We start from the raw sequence: 14,505 nt of genomic DNA on the forward strand, positions 1-14,505 counted from the left end.
ACACACACTTTGCCATTGAATACAAACCCAAATTGCCAACTTAAAACTCCCAGGGTGATGTTAAATGACACAAGAGGAAGGGATTGCTCCAGGCTGTGGTGTGGTGGGAACACTGGGAGCTGGGATAGGGGCAGGTGCAGCTGTGTACAGGAGAAAGGCAGCGTGCAGTGTAGGGCTGTATCTCAGTAACTGGAGTCCAGTGCCACTCTGCAGCCTTTCAAGGTTGGGAACTACAAACAGTCAACCCCTGGCTGGGTTGGGGCCAAAAAGTGTCATTTTAAAGGAATTGGTGCTGTTACTGTTAATGAAATCATACCCACACACAGAAATCTGCCGGCAAACCAACAAAATAAATAAATACAGTGCAGAACTTCCTTGCAGAGGGTTTTTCTCACTGTGTTAGCTGGAGTGGAAATGGTGCTGGAGTGTTGCTGTATGGGGTTGGCAAATATTTTGCTAAGTTTGGACTGGAAGCTTTCTTGCAAGCCGCCCACTCTGCTCGCTGGATCGGGGTGGGCTGGAGCCAGCTGGCAGCAGCCCAGGGACCGGTGCACCAGGTCAAGCAGGAGGTGCTGGCATCCAGCAGAGGTTGGAGCACGTTGTTCTGCTCCTCTCCCCTTCTGCTCATTCTCCTCCTGGAACAAAACCTCCCTGCTTTGGGTGTTCAGCACACCGGGCTTGCAGCAGTCCCAGCCACACTGAGCTTGGCCTGTGTCAGGGAGGGGTTTGCTGCTCTTTTAGCTCTCTGGTTTAGCAACCTGCACCTAAGTTTAGGTAACTGAATGGTGCTATTGAGTTGATAAAATTGTTCACATGCCTCGAATTTAGCACAATTTCAAGTACCTTGTTGAACCAGAGATGGCACACCTTGCATCTTGGGTTTTTGGAGAGGAGTTTTTTTTTCTTCTAAAGTTTCTTTTGTACAGTTGCTTTTTCAAAAATAAGTTTATTTAGGGAAGCAGGAATATAAATTGAGTAGAGGATACCAGGCATTATTGTATTAAGTATTTTATAAAGGAAGGTTGATTCATCAGTTTCTAGATCTTACTTATGACATTTGCTTAGGGTATTTGATTTTTCTATTACCAGTAAGGAAACCAGAAGCTTCTTTCTTCAGAAAGGGCAATGAGCACTTCCTTATTACTCATGAAATGTAATGTATGCTTTAACAAGCAAAACAGGCTAGTATCTGCCCAAAACACATCTATTCATTGTGCAATCAGCAGTTTCATATGTAAAATTAATACTTAAATGGTGCCAGGCATATTAAGTATGCAACTTTTATTATTTAAATGCCCTGAATTTATTTGGAACAGTCACATTTTTCTGGTATATATTTTCTTTTTCTTTTTAGAATCTACATTTTTAAGACATCCAGCAATTCAGCTATCTGCAGTTACACACATATTAGCTACTGTTTAATTTATTCCTGTATAATCCAGTATTACTAAATTCTGTGGAATAAGGAACTAATTCTGTTCATTAAAATCAATAGATGCAGTGCTGTTCTGCATGTGTGTGGTGTGGTGCTTTCTGTGCTTTATTGTTTTTTTTTTGTAGGATCTATCCTTGAGCGTACATAAAGGGTCTGATCCTTTGGGCTTACTCAGGGAAAATATCCACTGATGTCAATGCCTGAATAGGATCAGGCTCTTAAAAGGACAGTTTATTTGAAATTGCTGTGGCTGTTATTATTTCCTTCTGGCAAAAAATTAATCTTACTCATCAAAGCCTTAGAAACAACATCAAGAAAGCCAAGTTCAGCAGGTCTTTCAGGCATGAGAGCTGTCAGCCATGGCTGTGTGAAGGCATAGCCTGGTACATCCCAGTGACCACTCAACCATCCCTTTTCTCTCTCCTTGTTATTTATTTATTTATTTGCTCCAACTCCTATTGGCATCTAAAACCACTAATTGCTACCCATTACTGGTTTTGCTAATTTCCAGTGATAACTGTGGCTCTGTTTTCATTAGGAGATGAAAGCCGGGAAATTAAAAAACAAATTACAGGGATGAGAAGATTACTGAATGACAGCACTGGAAGAATCTATCAACGAGTTGGCAAAGAAGGAGAAAAACTGAAGGAGGAGCCCCAAGATTTAGATTTAGCCTGGGCCCAGCGCCTGAACCCCCCTGCAGAGTCCCAGGAGAGCCTTCATCCGTCCCAGAGCGGAGCGTGGAGTGAGCTGTCACCCCCGGGCAGCCATCTGCCCGGGCAATACGGAACCAGATCCAAAACATTCCAAAGTCAGCCTCGAACTGTGGCATCCAATGGTATGACCTGTCAGACACTGAGAGTGCTGCCTTTGTTCTCTGCTAAGTATCTGCCTTTGTTGTGATGATATATTGTGGCACTGCACTGAAAGCAGTTAGAGTTCAGAGTCTACAAAATGAGCACATAGTTATCACTTCAAAAAGGTGTGAAAGTGGGCACTGTACATTCTGCTACCATCTGTCTTAGCTTTTAAAATGGTGATGGGATAGAATTACTCAATGCCTTTACAAGCTTAATTTCTATACAGTACTTACTAAAACAGCTTTTGTCATTGTTATTAAATTCATGGCTAATTAAATGTCAACCTCTACCACTCCTCTTTGCTGTGAGTAATGTAGCACTGTTGTGACACCACTTGTGGAGCAGGATTCTACTGCCTTCCATAAGGGGATGGCAGCAGCCTTGTAACAGGACACTGAACTGCAGGTACAAAATTCCATCACAGCCTTAGGCTTTTATTCCAATGAGACTATTGGAGAAAAGAGATGATGGAGTCTACCTGTGAACAGCATGTTCTAGAGTGTGGCCAATCCAGTACTGGCAGAGAATTCTGCCCTGAAGTAGATGGCAGTGTGCCTTTAAAATGCCTTTTTTATTATTAAGTCTCAGAGAATGGAAGTTTTGCTGCCAGATTAAAAAACTCTGCTGTCAAAACCCCACCATAACAATCTTCTAAATATGGAAGGACCCAAAATTCATCACACATCTCCTTCTTTGTCCTCAGAGGCCCTGGGCACTGGCAGGGACAGTTCTCTGCATGCACAGAAGTGCCCAAGCCTGCATAGATTAGGTGCCTTGTTCCCAAATCCAGAAAGTAGGTGGAGCAGCACCTCTATCCCCTCAGGGGCCTGATTCAGCATGTGAGCTAAAATGTGTTGACAGGATTTGGCCCAATATGCAAGAAAATGTCAGGTTTGATTTTTTTATATGTGGAGGAAGGATTCAGTTGACTTATGATCTCTCACAGGTTTGAAGTGGTCAGTGGGACATGGAAGGGTCAGGTTGAGCAACCTCCTGGGCTGGACAGGAGAAATGCCCAGGCTCCCAGCCCTTGGGGGAGCAGCCCAGGAGGCACCTCCCTGTGCAGCTGTCCTGCTGCTGAAAGGAATGCAATCTTTTGGGTTATTACATAAAGGAGGGTGTGGGCCCTCTCCTCTGGCCACCTTTGAAGAGACAATCTGTGTAGCAGTTGGGTTTGAGGTGTCTGCCTCTGATGGGGATTGTGATCCTGACTCCTGCTTGGGCTCCAAAGCCTGGTCTCTAGGGAAGAAAAACTTGTGATGCATTTCTGAGCAGCAAGAAAAACTTTTGATGCATTTCTGAGCCCTGAAACTGCTCCTCACCCAGTACAGAGTTCTGCTGGGCATTTTAACAGCCTGATTCTCCCCCATCCCTTCCATTGAGAGCCTGAGCATCAAACTCAGTATTTTAGATGTTATTCAGAGGATTGACAAAGTTCTTAAAAGCTGGGTGTAGAAATGCTGAACAATACTTCAAGGGAGATTTTACTCCTTGGTACTTAGCATGGTGTTTAAGTTACCAGAACAAAACTGCCAGACATGATGTTATTACCTGGGGCTGTCAGGCTTAGCTCATCACTGGGAAATGTTCAGGCATCTGTAGTTGGTGATCTGAGTGCAGAAATTCTTTCTGTCCACTGTGGATAGATACTATATTAAAAAATGAAGATCTGTGTTGTAGGCCACCTGAACTGCTCAAAGTTGAATGTAACAGACACATCAAGTCCATCCCAGTGGTGCACTTACCTACTCACAGGGTGAGGTGGTTCAAGGAGAGGCTGGAATAAATGTTTAATAGGTGCTGGTGTGGAAAACATTCATGAGAAAGTTATTGACAGTGATGCCTGGAGAGGGTTCCTAGAGCAGAGGCTAGACAGAGTAAGAGAAATAAAGTAGGGATTTATTAGAAAGGCCTTCAAAGGACACACCTTGGGCAGTGCAAGAGCCTGGCTGAGGCTACACCCAAGATGGATGACGGGTCATGAGTTTTTCACTCTTTTATAAGTTTGGTCCATTTACATTTTGGGGTTAATTGTCCAATCACAGCTTCAGGTAATGAAGTCACATTCTCCCAGTTTTGCTCCCCCCAATTTGCTTTTGTTTATACTTTTTGGGGCCTGGAGCTGCAAGGCCTGGAAAAGGATTTTTTTTTTGTCTTACTAAACTGTGAAGAGAACTTTCTAACACTCTATATGTATTTCAAAGTTATATACTAATGCATGACAGAATCTGAAAAATGTGACAGCTAAAACTTAAGTCATCAACTAAAAGAAAAGAGGAACAGGGCAAGCCTAGACATTGCTGCAAAAGAGGGAAGAGTAGGAACATATGTGAAAACTGTTTTTAGTGGAAGCCACCTGGGACTACAATGAGCACCATGTCTGTCCTATTATAGACAGTAAACTCCCACTTGAGTTTCATTTCTTGTGTTCTGTACCAAATCCAGCAGTGATACAGCAGCTGAATTGGTTTTGGGCTGCATCAAGATCATTCTCACTGGGTAGATCTTGCATGCTTTTCCAATATAAACTGATAGCAATGTTAGTTACAGTGAGTGAATTCCCTCTCAGCAGATCCAGCTGGAAGAAAACACTGTCCTGGGCTACTTGCTGCTCATATGGGGGAAGCAATTCCTGTACTTGTGGCATCTCCTTCTCTCACTCACACAGGCAGGTATCAAATTTGCCTGCTGGCCAGCTTCCAGAAGAGAGGGAGATGGCTCTTTAAAGACTCCTTCATAAAAATAAAAAGTCTGATCTCCTTTTAAAATTAAAAATTGATTTATAACAGTTGAAAAGGGTTGCTTTTGTCCTCTAAAAATGATAAAGATAGTGCTTAGAACAATGACTGAGAGCACTCTACTAGATATTTCTTACAACACCATAACTGATCAGAGGAGGGAGGATAGAAAGAAAATAAAAAACCCTCATGAATATGTAAGGAGTCAGTAGAACCCTGCTTTGATTTAAAATATTGGTGGTCTCTTTTCCCATTCCCAGTACCTATGGTAGATTTACATGGGTAATTTCTATCAATGCTAATGGGGATTATAAAGTAAATCCCCTATGCCTCAATGGGAAAATAGACCCTGTGGTTTTCCATCAGAAGCCTGTGTGCCTGTGTGTTTTCATTAGGAACATATTATATTGCAACAGGAAAGATGCACAGGTATTTACTGCTACAATTTCTTCAAGTTTTCACATGCAATTCACCGTGATGTAGAGCCTTGGCTAAGAAAGAAACAAAAACCACCAACCCTGTTTCCCCCCAGAGTCTTTCAGATATCATTTCCAGAAGAAACCACTTCCAGAAGCCCTCTGGAATATTGAATCCTGATCAAGAGAAAGGACAGGCTTCATCCCAAGGATCTTTCAGTCTAAAACAACTGAGAAAGGACTGAGGGAAGGATAGTCTTACTTTGTATTTGTTAATAAAACTCTTCTAAATTCTGGGGCTCCCATTTCTGGGGTACCTGCTTATCTTACTGAAAGGTAGAGTTATGCTGGTGCTATTAAATTATAAGTTGTCTTGAAATTCATCTACTTAAAACATGTAGGTGTATTGGTGGAGCCAAGTTGAGGGATTCTGATTAATCTGCTGCAAAGCTAAAGATAACATTTTTTTTTATCTCTGTACCTGTAACAATGGGCTAAACATTTTATGGACCATTGAAAAGGTAAAATCTCATCCATGCCCCAAGGAACTTCCAATGAATAGACTGTGTACAAAGAAGGGTGAGATCAAACTAGGCAGAGTCCTGCTGAGTCAGAAGCCTTTTTGTTTCATTTTGAGATTCTCAGCCTGTTTTCCAAGTAACTTCTTAGTATAAAAATAATTTTATTTGCAGCTGAAACCTTTGAGAGATGAAGCCAGTGGTTCTATTGCATTTTCTAGATTTGCAGGGATTTTGTAAACTACTCCATTTATCTTAATACAATTTTAACAGATTTTATCTATGTATATTTTAAAGTACCAAAATTTGTAATTGCAGGAGTGTGGAGTATCTAAATATTGGAGGAAAAGAGGAGTGTGACACCCAGAAGATGCCAGCTGTCTTTAAGTGATGCATTAGTTTAGCTTTACAAGCAGCTCACCTTTGGAGTGGGACCAGGAGTTTGCTCAAGTCTGAGAGATGTTGCTTCAGGTCTGAGGGATTGTATGGAAGGAGGCAGAGAAAAGTGCCTGGGGTGGCCAAATTTTCAGTTATTTCAAATGAGGATTAAAGTCAGGGGATCTGTGTGGGTCTGACATCAGGGGTCTCTGATGAAAGAACACAACCCAAACCTGAAAAGGTTTTAATAACCTGGTTTGGCTTCAGAGGAAAGCAGAAGTAATAATGAAAAATGTGAAGATTTATAAGTGGAGATTAAATGAATTGCTTCTGTTCACTTTAGCTAGGTAATGATTAAAGGGCACCTGGTAAGTGTCAGGCTGCAGAAGAAAAAGGGAAATACTCTGGCTGAAGTCCACATGTGACACCAAGTGAGGTTGTTTTGTTAGGTGCATTTGTACCTATCTTCATGAAATGCTCATCCCTCCTCCTGCAGGCTTGGGCAGTAAAATAGCCACCAATTTAAATCATTGTAAGGATATTTGGAAAGGAAAGGAAGTGCATCCCATCTAGCCTCAGCTTCAACCAGATACTGTTAGGTGTTTTGTTGAATTTTGAAATTTTTATTTGCAGCTAGGGATAGCTGTCTAGGGATACAGCTGTCTGAAGCTAAAGTGCAGGATACAACTATCCTGCAAAGTTTGAAATCCCTCAGCTGTTACAGCCTGTTCTAATTCAGAACAAAAAATGTAAAATTTCTGGAAAGTAAAGCAGTAATAAAAGCACTGCTGAGGGCCTAGAACTAGAACTATGTGAGTTCAGTTAAACACTAATAAGAATTACTAGAGAAAAGGAATCTCTTGAACTACTATATTAATTTTCAAAGGGAAACTCTGGAAATGCCATCTTGTAGGTCACAGTGGTGGAAAACATCATAGAAAACAATCCCACCCTAGCAAATAGAAGAGCAGATTTGAAACCTTTCATGTGGTTCTTTTCTGTTCTGTTGTTTGGGGTTTTTTTCTCCAAGTAGGGTATTTTATTTTCATTCTCTCTTCTTCACACGGTAAAGAATCACCTGTAAGATTCAAGCAGTTTAAAAATTCCTAGACCCTCATTTTATGTACAGCACAAACCTTTATTGCACAGACTGTCTTCATTCTTTGTAAGGCTGTTGCAGGAGCTGGGCTTTTTTATGTGTGTGTGATAAAATAAGTATATTTGTAATGAGGTTTGGTGCTTTTGTTATTCAAGATGAAGCAGCCTGACAATAGAAAGCCCTGCTGTGAGGAGTGCATTATATTCACACTCTGAGCAGTCTTCTCCAGCCCATGTAACATTGCATCCCAACTCAGTATAATTGCACATATTAGTAATTGAGTAAAAACCAGTGATCCTTTCCTCTTAAAAGGAATCATGTTGAAAATTACTTCCTGTCATGCTTTTGATCTGATTTTACAATCTGATATATTGATCATAGCTTCAAACACCTGCCAGTTGTTGTCTGGGTGATTTTGTGTGGCTTACATCTCACCCATTTCATTCCACTCTGTTTCAGGAGAAATTCCAATGGTGAATTCATCAGTTGGACCAAACTGCTGTACGTGTAATTGCCAGTCAACCCTGCAGGCCATTCTTCAGGAGCTCAAGACCATGAGAAAATTGATGCAGCTGCAAGCAGGTACAGTGACCAGTCCCACATGTCCAAACCTGTGCAAGCATTGAGTTGAGGATGGCCCAGCTTGATGCAGGGGTGTTGGAAGGGTCTTTGGAAACCCTTCCAAACTCAAACTGTTCTGTGATTCTGTGATCTTCCTGTTAGGGAATGGTCCAGGGGATTAAAGTCTGTGTGGGCTCTCAGGAAAACCTGGATTGCTTCCTGCTCTCCTACATACCAGTCAAAGTCAGATTTTCACAGGTTTCTTGGAATTGCAAGTTCTAATTTTCAGATCCTTACCTGAAATATGGGATTTTCTCTTTAGCCTTTTAAGGCTAAATTGAAAATAAAATTAATGTGATCATATACATCATGAGAGCTGAGTGGAGAGGTCAATATGCCCACTTTGTTTTCACAGTGTATTGATTCAGGGGTGCCAAATGCTACCTCACCTGTGTTCTGCTTACCATTTCACCAATCTTAGGGGTAAGAAAAATAAAATTTGAAGGTAGCTGGAAGTTATCAAATAGTTGTTCATTCAAACCTCTTTTAGCTCTGTGGTAGTCTCAGCTGAGCTAGCTGCTGCATGTTGTGGCCTCCACCCTTCCTCTGGCTGTGAAGTCCCAGCTTTTAGTGTGTATACCAGCAATAATTTGTTCACTGGGGAAAATTACTGTGTCCAGTTTTCTCCTAGGTTGGGAGCTGAAACAGAACAGTGCAGAGCCAGAGGAGTAGTTGAGCCAGCAAGATAATGAGGACGTGGTAAGGTAGAGTTAAGTCATCATAGGCTGATGTGAAGCTGCAGGCTCTGTGCTACCTAAAAATTAATGTTAATACTAATGAGGAGGTAGAGATGTTGGAGATTTTGTCAGCTGACTTGCCCATCCAGCATGAATGAAGGGGACTGGAGCCATGGAGCCTTCTCTTGTGGAGAGGCTGGGTAAGAGCTCTGTAAGAAAAGGGAGTGTTGAGTAATTAACTGAAAGATGGGTGGAGTGGAGGGCTGACTAAACTCCTTGTCTCCACGGTGTATAATGTTTGAGTGAGTGATGGGAACGATCAGACAGGTTTTGTAATATCGGTTGGCACACATAAAAATGCTTTTCTAGAAGTCATCAGCTTACAAAGAAGTACACCAAAGCCCAGTTTTACAATTTTTGCTGGTACATGGGATTTTTTAATGCAATCACACCAATTTATGTCATTGAAATCACATGGGTGATTGAAAAATGGCTTGTGAGTGAGAGTTAGAAAACTGGGGTCTATGCCAAAAGAGCTGACTCCTCAGTAGCAGAACATTGCTTATTTATTATGTATCTACAGAGTAAGTACCTTTGTTAATTCATGAATCTTTTGATTCACTTGGAATACTTCATATTTTCTGAAATTAAGGTTTTGCAGAGAAAAAAATCATTTGGTATTTTTGTTGCTAAAAGAAAAAAACCCTAAAATTCAAACCTGTAAGTGAAAGTGTAATAATTTATTTTAGTATTCAGACACCCTACTGTCTTAATTATAAACTACACATCACAGTCTTGTAAATCCTTGCCAGAAATTAAATATTCCAGAAATATTTTAATAAACAATAGTCTGAGGTTTATTTTCTTCCTGAAGCTTTGTAGATGAGGACTTTTTGTAGCTTGCTCATATCTTGAATGTGTTTGATTTGCATGTAGAGCAGTTGTGGCTTTTTCTTTGTTTTGACCTTGATCTTAGTGATTTATCCATACACATAATGGTATCTTGATAGCATTCTTCTGGAGGGCTTGTTCATATTGGTACAAGTTCAGGATTGGTGCCTTAATTTATACAAATGATTGTGAACACTGGAAAATGCAAAATATTGATAAATGTAAAATATGGTTTCTTATATTTCAGAGGTAATACATGTCAGCTTTTGTGTATGAGCAAAACAAACTGATGGAATTTTGGGTTACTTATTTTTCCCTCAGAAATTAAACTATTGAATAGTGTTTTCACTCATTCTTGACATAATGGTACTTGAAATGTTCTTGCTGAGCTAATTAACTTGGAGACCACTGTCATAAAAATAACTGTAATTGCATTAGCACTTGTATTATCTTACTTTATCAGGAAGAGATCCTCAAAGAGTGAAATTCTCAGTCATTCAGAGGACACACAAATTAATCATCACTTAAGTGCTTCATGTCACCAGCCATCCAGTGGTCACTAGGAAAAAGAATTGTATGCCTAATTTCCTTAAAATATTGTTCATCAGTATGCCCTGAAAAGCCTCACCACAGAGCTCACTGTCATTATCCCCATTGGACAGATTGGAAAATTATGCAAAGGTGATAAAACTTATTTGTTTCCCATGCACCAGCAGCCCTGAAAATCACATCACTTATCTAGAAAATAAGTTCAGTGAGTCAGTAGTTTAATGGTTCATCTGTGTGGATATTTGTGGGCTTTTGTCTCTAAAATTAATTCACTAATTTCTTTCATTCAGTTGGGACTCAAAACAGACAGCAGCCTCCCGTTCCTCTGATTTGTGCACAGAAGTCAACAATATCAAGAAAGAGAAATAAAAAGAGAAAACTACCCCTCAAAGTTGTTGAAGCAGTTTCCACAAATAAGAAACCCAGCTCTCCAGAGAATGAGAAGAGGCTGCCAGCAAACTCAGAACCATCGAGTCTGCCAGCAGTTGAACCCCCCCTGAAGCCAGAGACCCCTCTTTCAGGGTTTGGAATTATCCTTGAATCAGCTTCATCAGATGTAAGTTAAAATTTTAATATGCAGGATTGTAAGATTTTGAAATACTGACTCATTCAGGAGATCAGTACTCGAGTCACATTGATGCATCTTCCCATATTTTGTTAGACTGAACAAGCAAATCTTGGGTAGGAGTGAATGGAGATGTTAGGGTTACATGTGGGGAGTGCTCATTACAGAGTTTTGGGTCTTTTTTTACAACTTTTATAAGAATGAAGTTTCTCCTTGAGTTCAAGGCTCCTGTTTTTTGAGCTTTCAGTGGAAACTTGTTCTTCATCTCTCCCAATGCCAAGAGCCACAGTTGAGATGAGGAGCCATGAAAAGTGCAAGGTGTGTAAAGCATTCACAGCCCCATCATTGCTGATGAGCCCATGTAGTCCACACATGGGTCTTTATCCTGCCAAGGAGAATTTATGTGCTTTCCTGCTTTTCTGGCCCTGCTGACTTTGGGAGACTCTTCATCTCTAGAAAAATTCATATCCAGTCTTTGCTGAATTGGGTCCTTTGGTCTTGATTGCTGTGTGTGCTGTAGTAGGGCCTCAGCACTGTTGATGATGTCAGTGTGACTAAAATGGCCAAAATTTGCCACTCTCAGAATGTGCACATTTCCCATAGAAAATTGCAGTAAGCATGTTTTCCTGATTCATGTACACACTGATAGAAATTCCATGTATTGGTGGATGATTGGCTTTGTTTAATGACCAAATTGATGTCATCCAAACCAGTTCACTGACAAGTAAACTGCTCATTAATTTCTCTAATATATTTTTAATTTTGAGCAGGCTCTTTCCAATTTCCTAAGTACTATGAGCTAGAAAAACATAATTAAATTCCGTATCAATAAGCGTAAATGAAAACAATGCAGCAGATAATATTCAATCCTTCTGGAAGAGGGAACTAATAATAAAAAAGAGCAGTCAGGATAATTCAGTTACAGAGATGCAAGCCACACCACTAATTAGGTTGCAGTCTCATGCCACAGAGTCAGTGTAGTGATACAGAGTAACTAGTTTGATGCTTTTTTCAGAGGGTTTCCTTTTGTAGTACTGAGCTTAATAATGTTTGAGGTAAAGGTTTGGGGAGGACTGGTAATTTATCTCCAGCATGCAATTTGTGCATATAATTTTTCTTTGCTTGTGGCACTCTTGTCAGCTTGAAACACGGTTTTGAAAACAGTTTTGTGCTTGCAATGGAATTTAATTTGGCTTTATGAATGTGTTTCATCGCTGGACACGGTTCTTTGTAGTTGCCAGTTTGACCTAAGGAAAGAAAAGAGAAAACATTTGGCTCATAAATCAGGTCTTCATCTGTCCTTCCATGCTTGAGCCCTTGCTTGCCACAACAGTTGTTTGACTAAATTTACAGAGCCAGAACCTTGAGACAAACAAATTGATTTTGTTTTGTCCTTAGAAAGAAAACATATGAGTTCTGAAAACAGATCTATTTAATGCAAAAATAAAATGTGACCTTAAATATTTTGAGAAGGTTTAAGAAAGTCACTTCTTTGAGAACGAATGGCAGCATTATCTTTTTCTACCTTTTTATGAGTATCTCTGGTGTGGTCACAACCAGCGTGTCTGTGTGCCTGAAAAACCCTGAAAGACATCTTACAAAGCACATTAAATGAATGTTCCCTTGAGAATATTCCACAGGTTGTCTGTAGTGTGTGCTGTGTCATACATCACCACTGCTGCCACTGCTATTTTGCCAACATTTATTGAACTTTAAGAAGAATCCAAGTTTAATGGGTATGAAATCAGGGCTGCCAAAACCAGTGCAATTAGTCCAGACCTGCTGAGATGAAATAGTGCTACTTACAGGGGTGGGAAATGTCTTGGTGAGACAAACCCTCAATCTGGACCATGGATCAGAGAATCTGCTTTTTAAATGCAATGATCTGATTGCAACTCTTAGTTGAACTTGTGTTTGTTTTACAGTTGTAATATTTCATTTATAACCTAATCATTTTTAATCTACATATTACAACCTACTAAAATATCTAGGATTAAATCTCATTCACTCCCTGCTCATTTTAGCACAGCAAAAGCCTTTAGCATTCAGGTCTTCTTTATTTTGTTGTTCACAAATAGTTTACCCTCCAGTTCCTTTTGCCATGATCATTATCTATTAATAAGTGCTTTTTCTTTGAGAAATTACATTCAGAGTGATCATGAAATTCAAATGGTTACTGATTGTCTTTGATTGAAGAATAGCTAACTACTAAAGGAAAGCAAGAATAAATCATAGTTTTGCCTCCAAACTGGTTCACTTATAAACAAATCAATCCCTATAGTAAGAATAAAACAATCAAAACTAAAATAATACTGACTCCTTCACACTGGTAGAATGGTAAGGTTTGAAATGTATTTTACAGCTCTGTTGTAGAGTGGCCAAAGTGTAATGCAGGTGTTCTAAGGTAAAACCAGGGAAGAGGGAAACGAGGGAAGGGAGGAAGAGGGAGGAGAGGGAGAGGAGAGGAGAGGGAGAGGAGAGAGGAGAGGAGAGAGAGAAGAAGAGAGAGAAGAAAAGGAAGAAAGAGAGAGAAGAGAGAGAAGAAAGAAGAGAGAGAAGAAGAAAGAGAGAGAAGAGAAAGAGAGAGAGAAGGAAGAAAGAAGAGAAAGAAAAGAAGACTCAATTTTTCAGTAAATAGAGAAGATAATAGCAGGGCCTCATGATCCTTCTGGCTTTTTGGGTTTTAAGTAGGAGATTTCAGAAAAGGTACCACAGGAACAGCTTTTGGTGAGGGTAGCAGCCATAGTGTGGCCAGCAGGACCAAGGCAGTGACTGTCCCTCCATACTCAGCACTGGTGAGGCCTCACCTCAAATCCTGGTGTCAGTTTTGGGCTCCTCACAACAGAGACACTGAGGGTCTGGAGCATGTCCAGGGAAGGGCAATGGAGCTGGGATATTTATCCTGGAAAAAAGGACACTCACAGGGACCTTATCACTCTCAGCAACTCCCTGACAGGAAGGTGTAGCCAGATGGGTGTCAGTCTCTTCTCCCAACTAACAAGTGAAATGACAAGAGGAAAAGGCCTCAAGTTGCACCACAGAAGGTTTATTTTGGAAATTGGGAAAAATTTCTTCCCCAAAATGGTTGTCAAGCACTGGAACAGGCTGCCTGGGGAAGGGTGACAGTCACCATCCCTGGAGGTATTTGAAAGATATGTAAATGTGGCACTTGGGCACATGCTTTAGTGGTGGCTTAATAGCTGGACTTAATGATCTTTAAGGCTTTTTCCCACCTAAACTTTCCTGTGGCTCTATAATTTCTCTGCCCTGAGTGTCTGAATCATTGAGGTCATCTTAGATGGCTATCACAAGAAACAGAATATCCTTCATCACCATGTCAGCTGCATTCTGGGTTTTGATTTACATGAAGTAGAATTTTTCCCAAGTTGTGAACTTGGCCCACATTTATTTACTCTTGAAAATCTTTTCTATCACCAGAAGTTTAGAAGTAACATATTAAAAACCCACCTACATTTGAATATTGTCAAATGTCAGTAACTGACTGTTACTGGATCCAGCATTTTCAAAGTTCTTGAGGTAAAAATCCAAATTTTCATCCAGAACAAGCTGAGGAACTACATGCTTATAATTTTTTGTTGCTGTTGTTGTTATCTCCATATTTTAAGATTCTTCATCCTGGCTTCCCAAAGCATGGTAATCTTCAGTTTTATCTCACAGTACACATCCATATCCCATGACAGTACATGCTTTGGAAATACTCTACTTGCTGAAACATTCTCCTTACTGATATTTAGAAA

At 40.3% G+C, this 14,505-nt stretch overlaps 1 protein-coding gene across 2 annotated transcripts in view; it reads left to right on the top strand.

Annotated features, from left to right (window-relative positions):
• BEND7 (BEN domain containing 7) overlaps window positions 1-14,505 on the top strand; it is a 47,127-nt gene that overhangs the window by 11,672 nt on the left and 20,950 nt on the right. For both annotated transcript variants that reach the window (XM_064703012.1, XM_064703013.1), the window contains exons 3-5: window positions 1,974-2,273; window positions 7,904-8,026; window positions 10,473-10,738. In XM_064703012.1, coding sequence (XP_064559082.1) covers window positions 1,974-2,273; window positions 7,904-8,026; window positions 10,473-10,738 — 689 coding nt within the window. The remainder of the gene's footprint in view (window positions 1-1,973; window positions 2,274-7,903; window positions 8,027-10,472; window positions 10,739-14,505) is intronic.

This window comes from Zonotrichia leucophrys, chromosome 1A, assembly GCF_028769735.1.
Source record: "Zonotrichia leucophrys gambelii isolate GWCS_2022_RI chromosome 1A, RI_Zleu_2.0, whole genome shotgun sequence".
NCBI classification, from domain to species: domain Eukaryota; kingdom Metazoa; phylum Chordata; class Aves; order Passeriformes; family Passerellidae; genus Zonotrichia; species Zonotrichia leucophrys.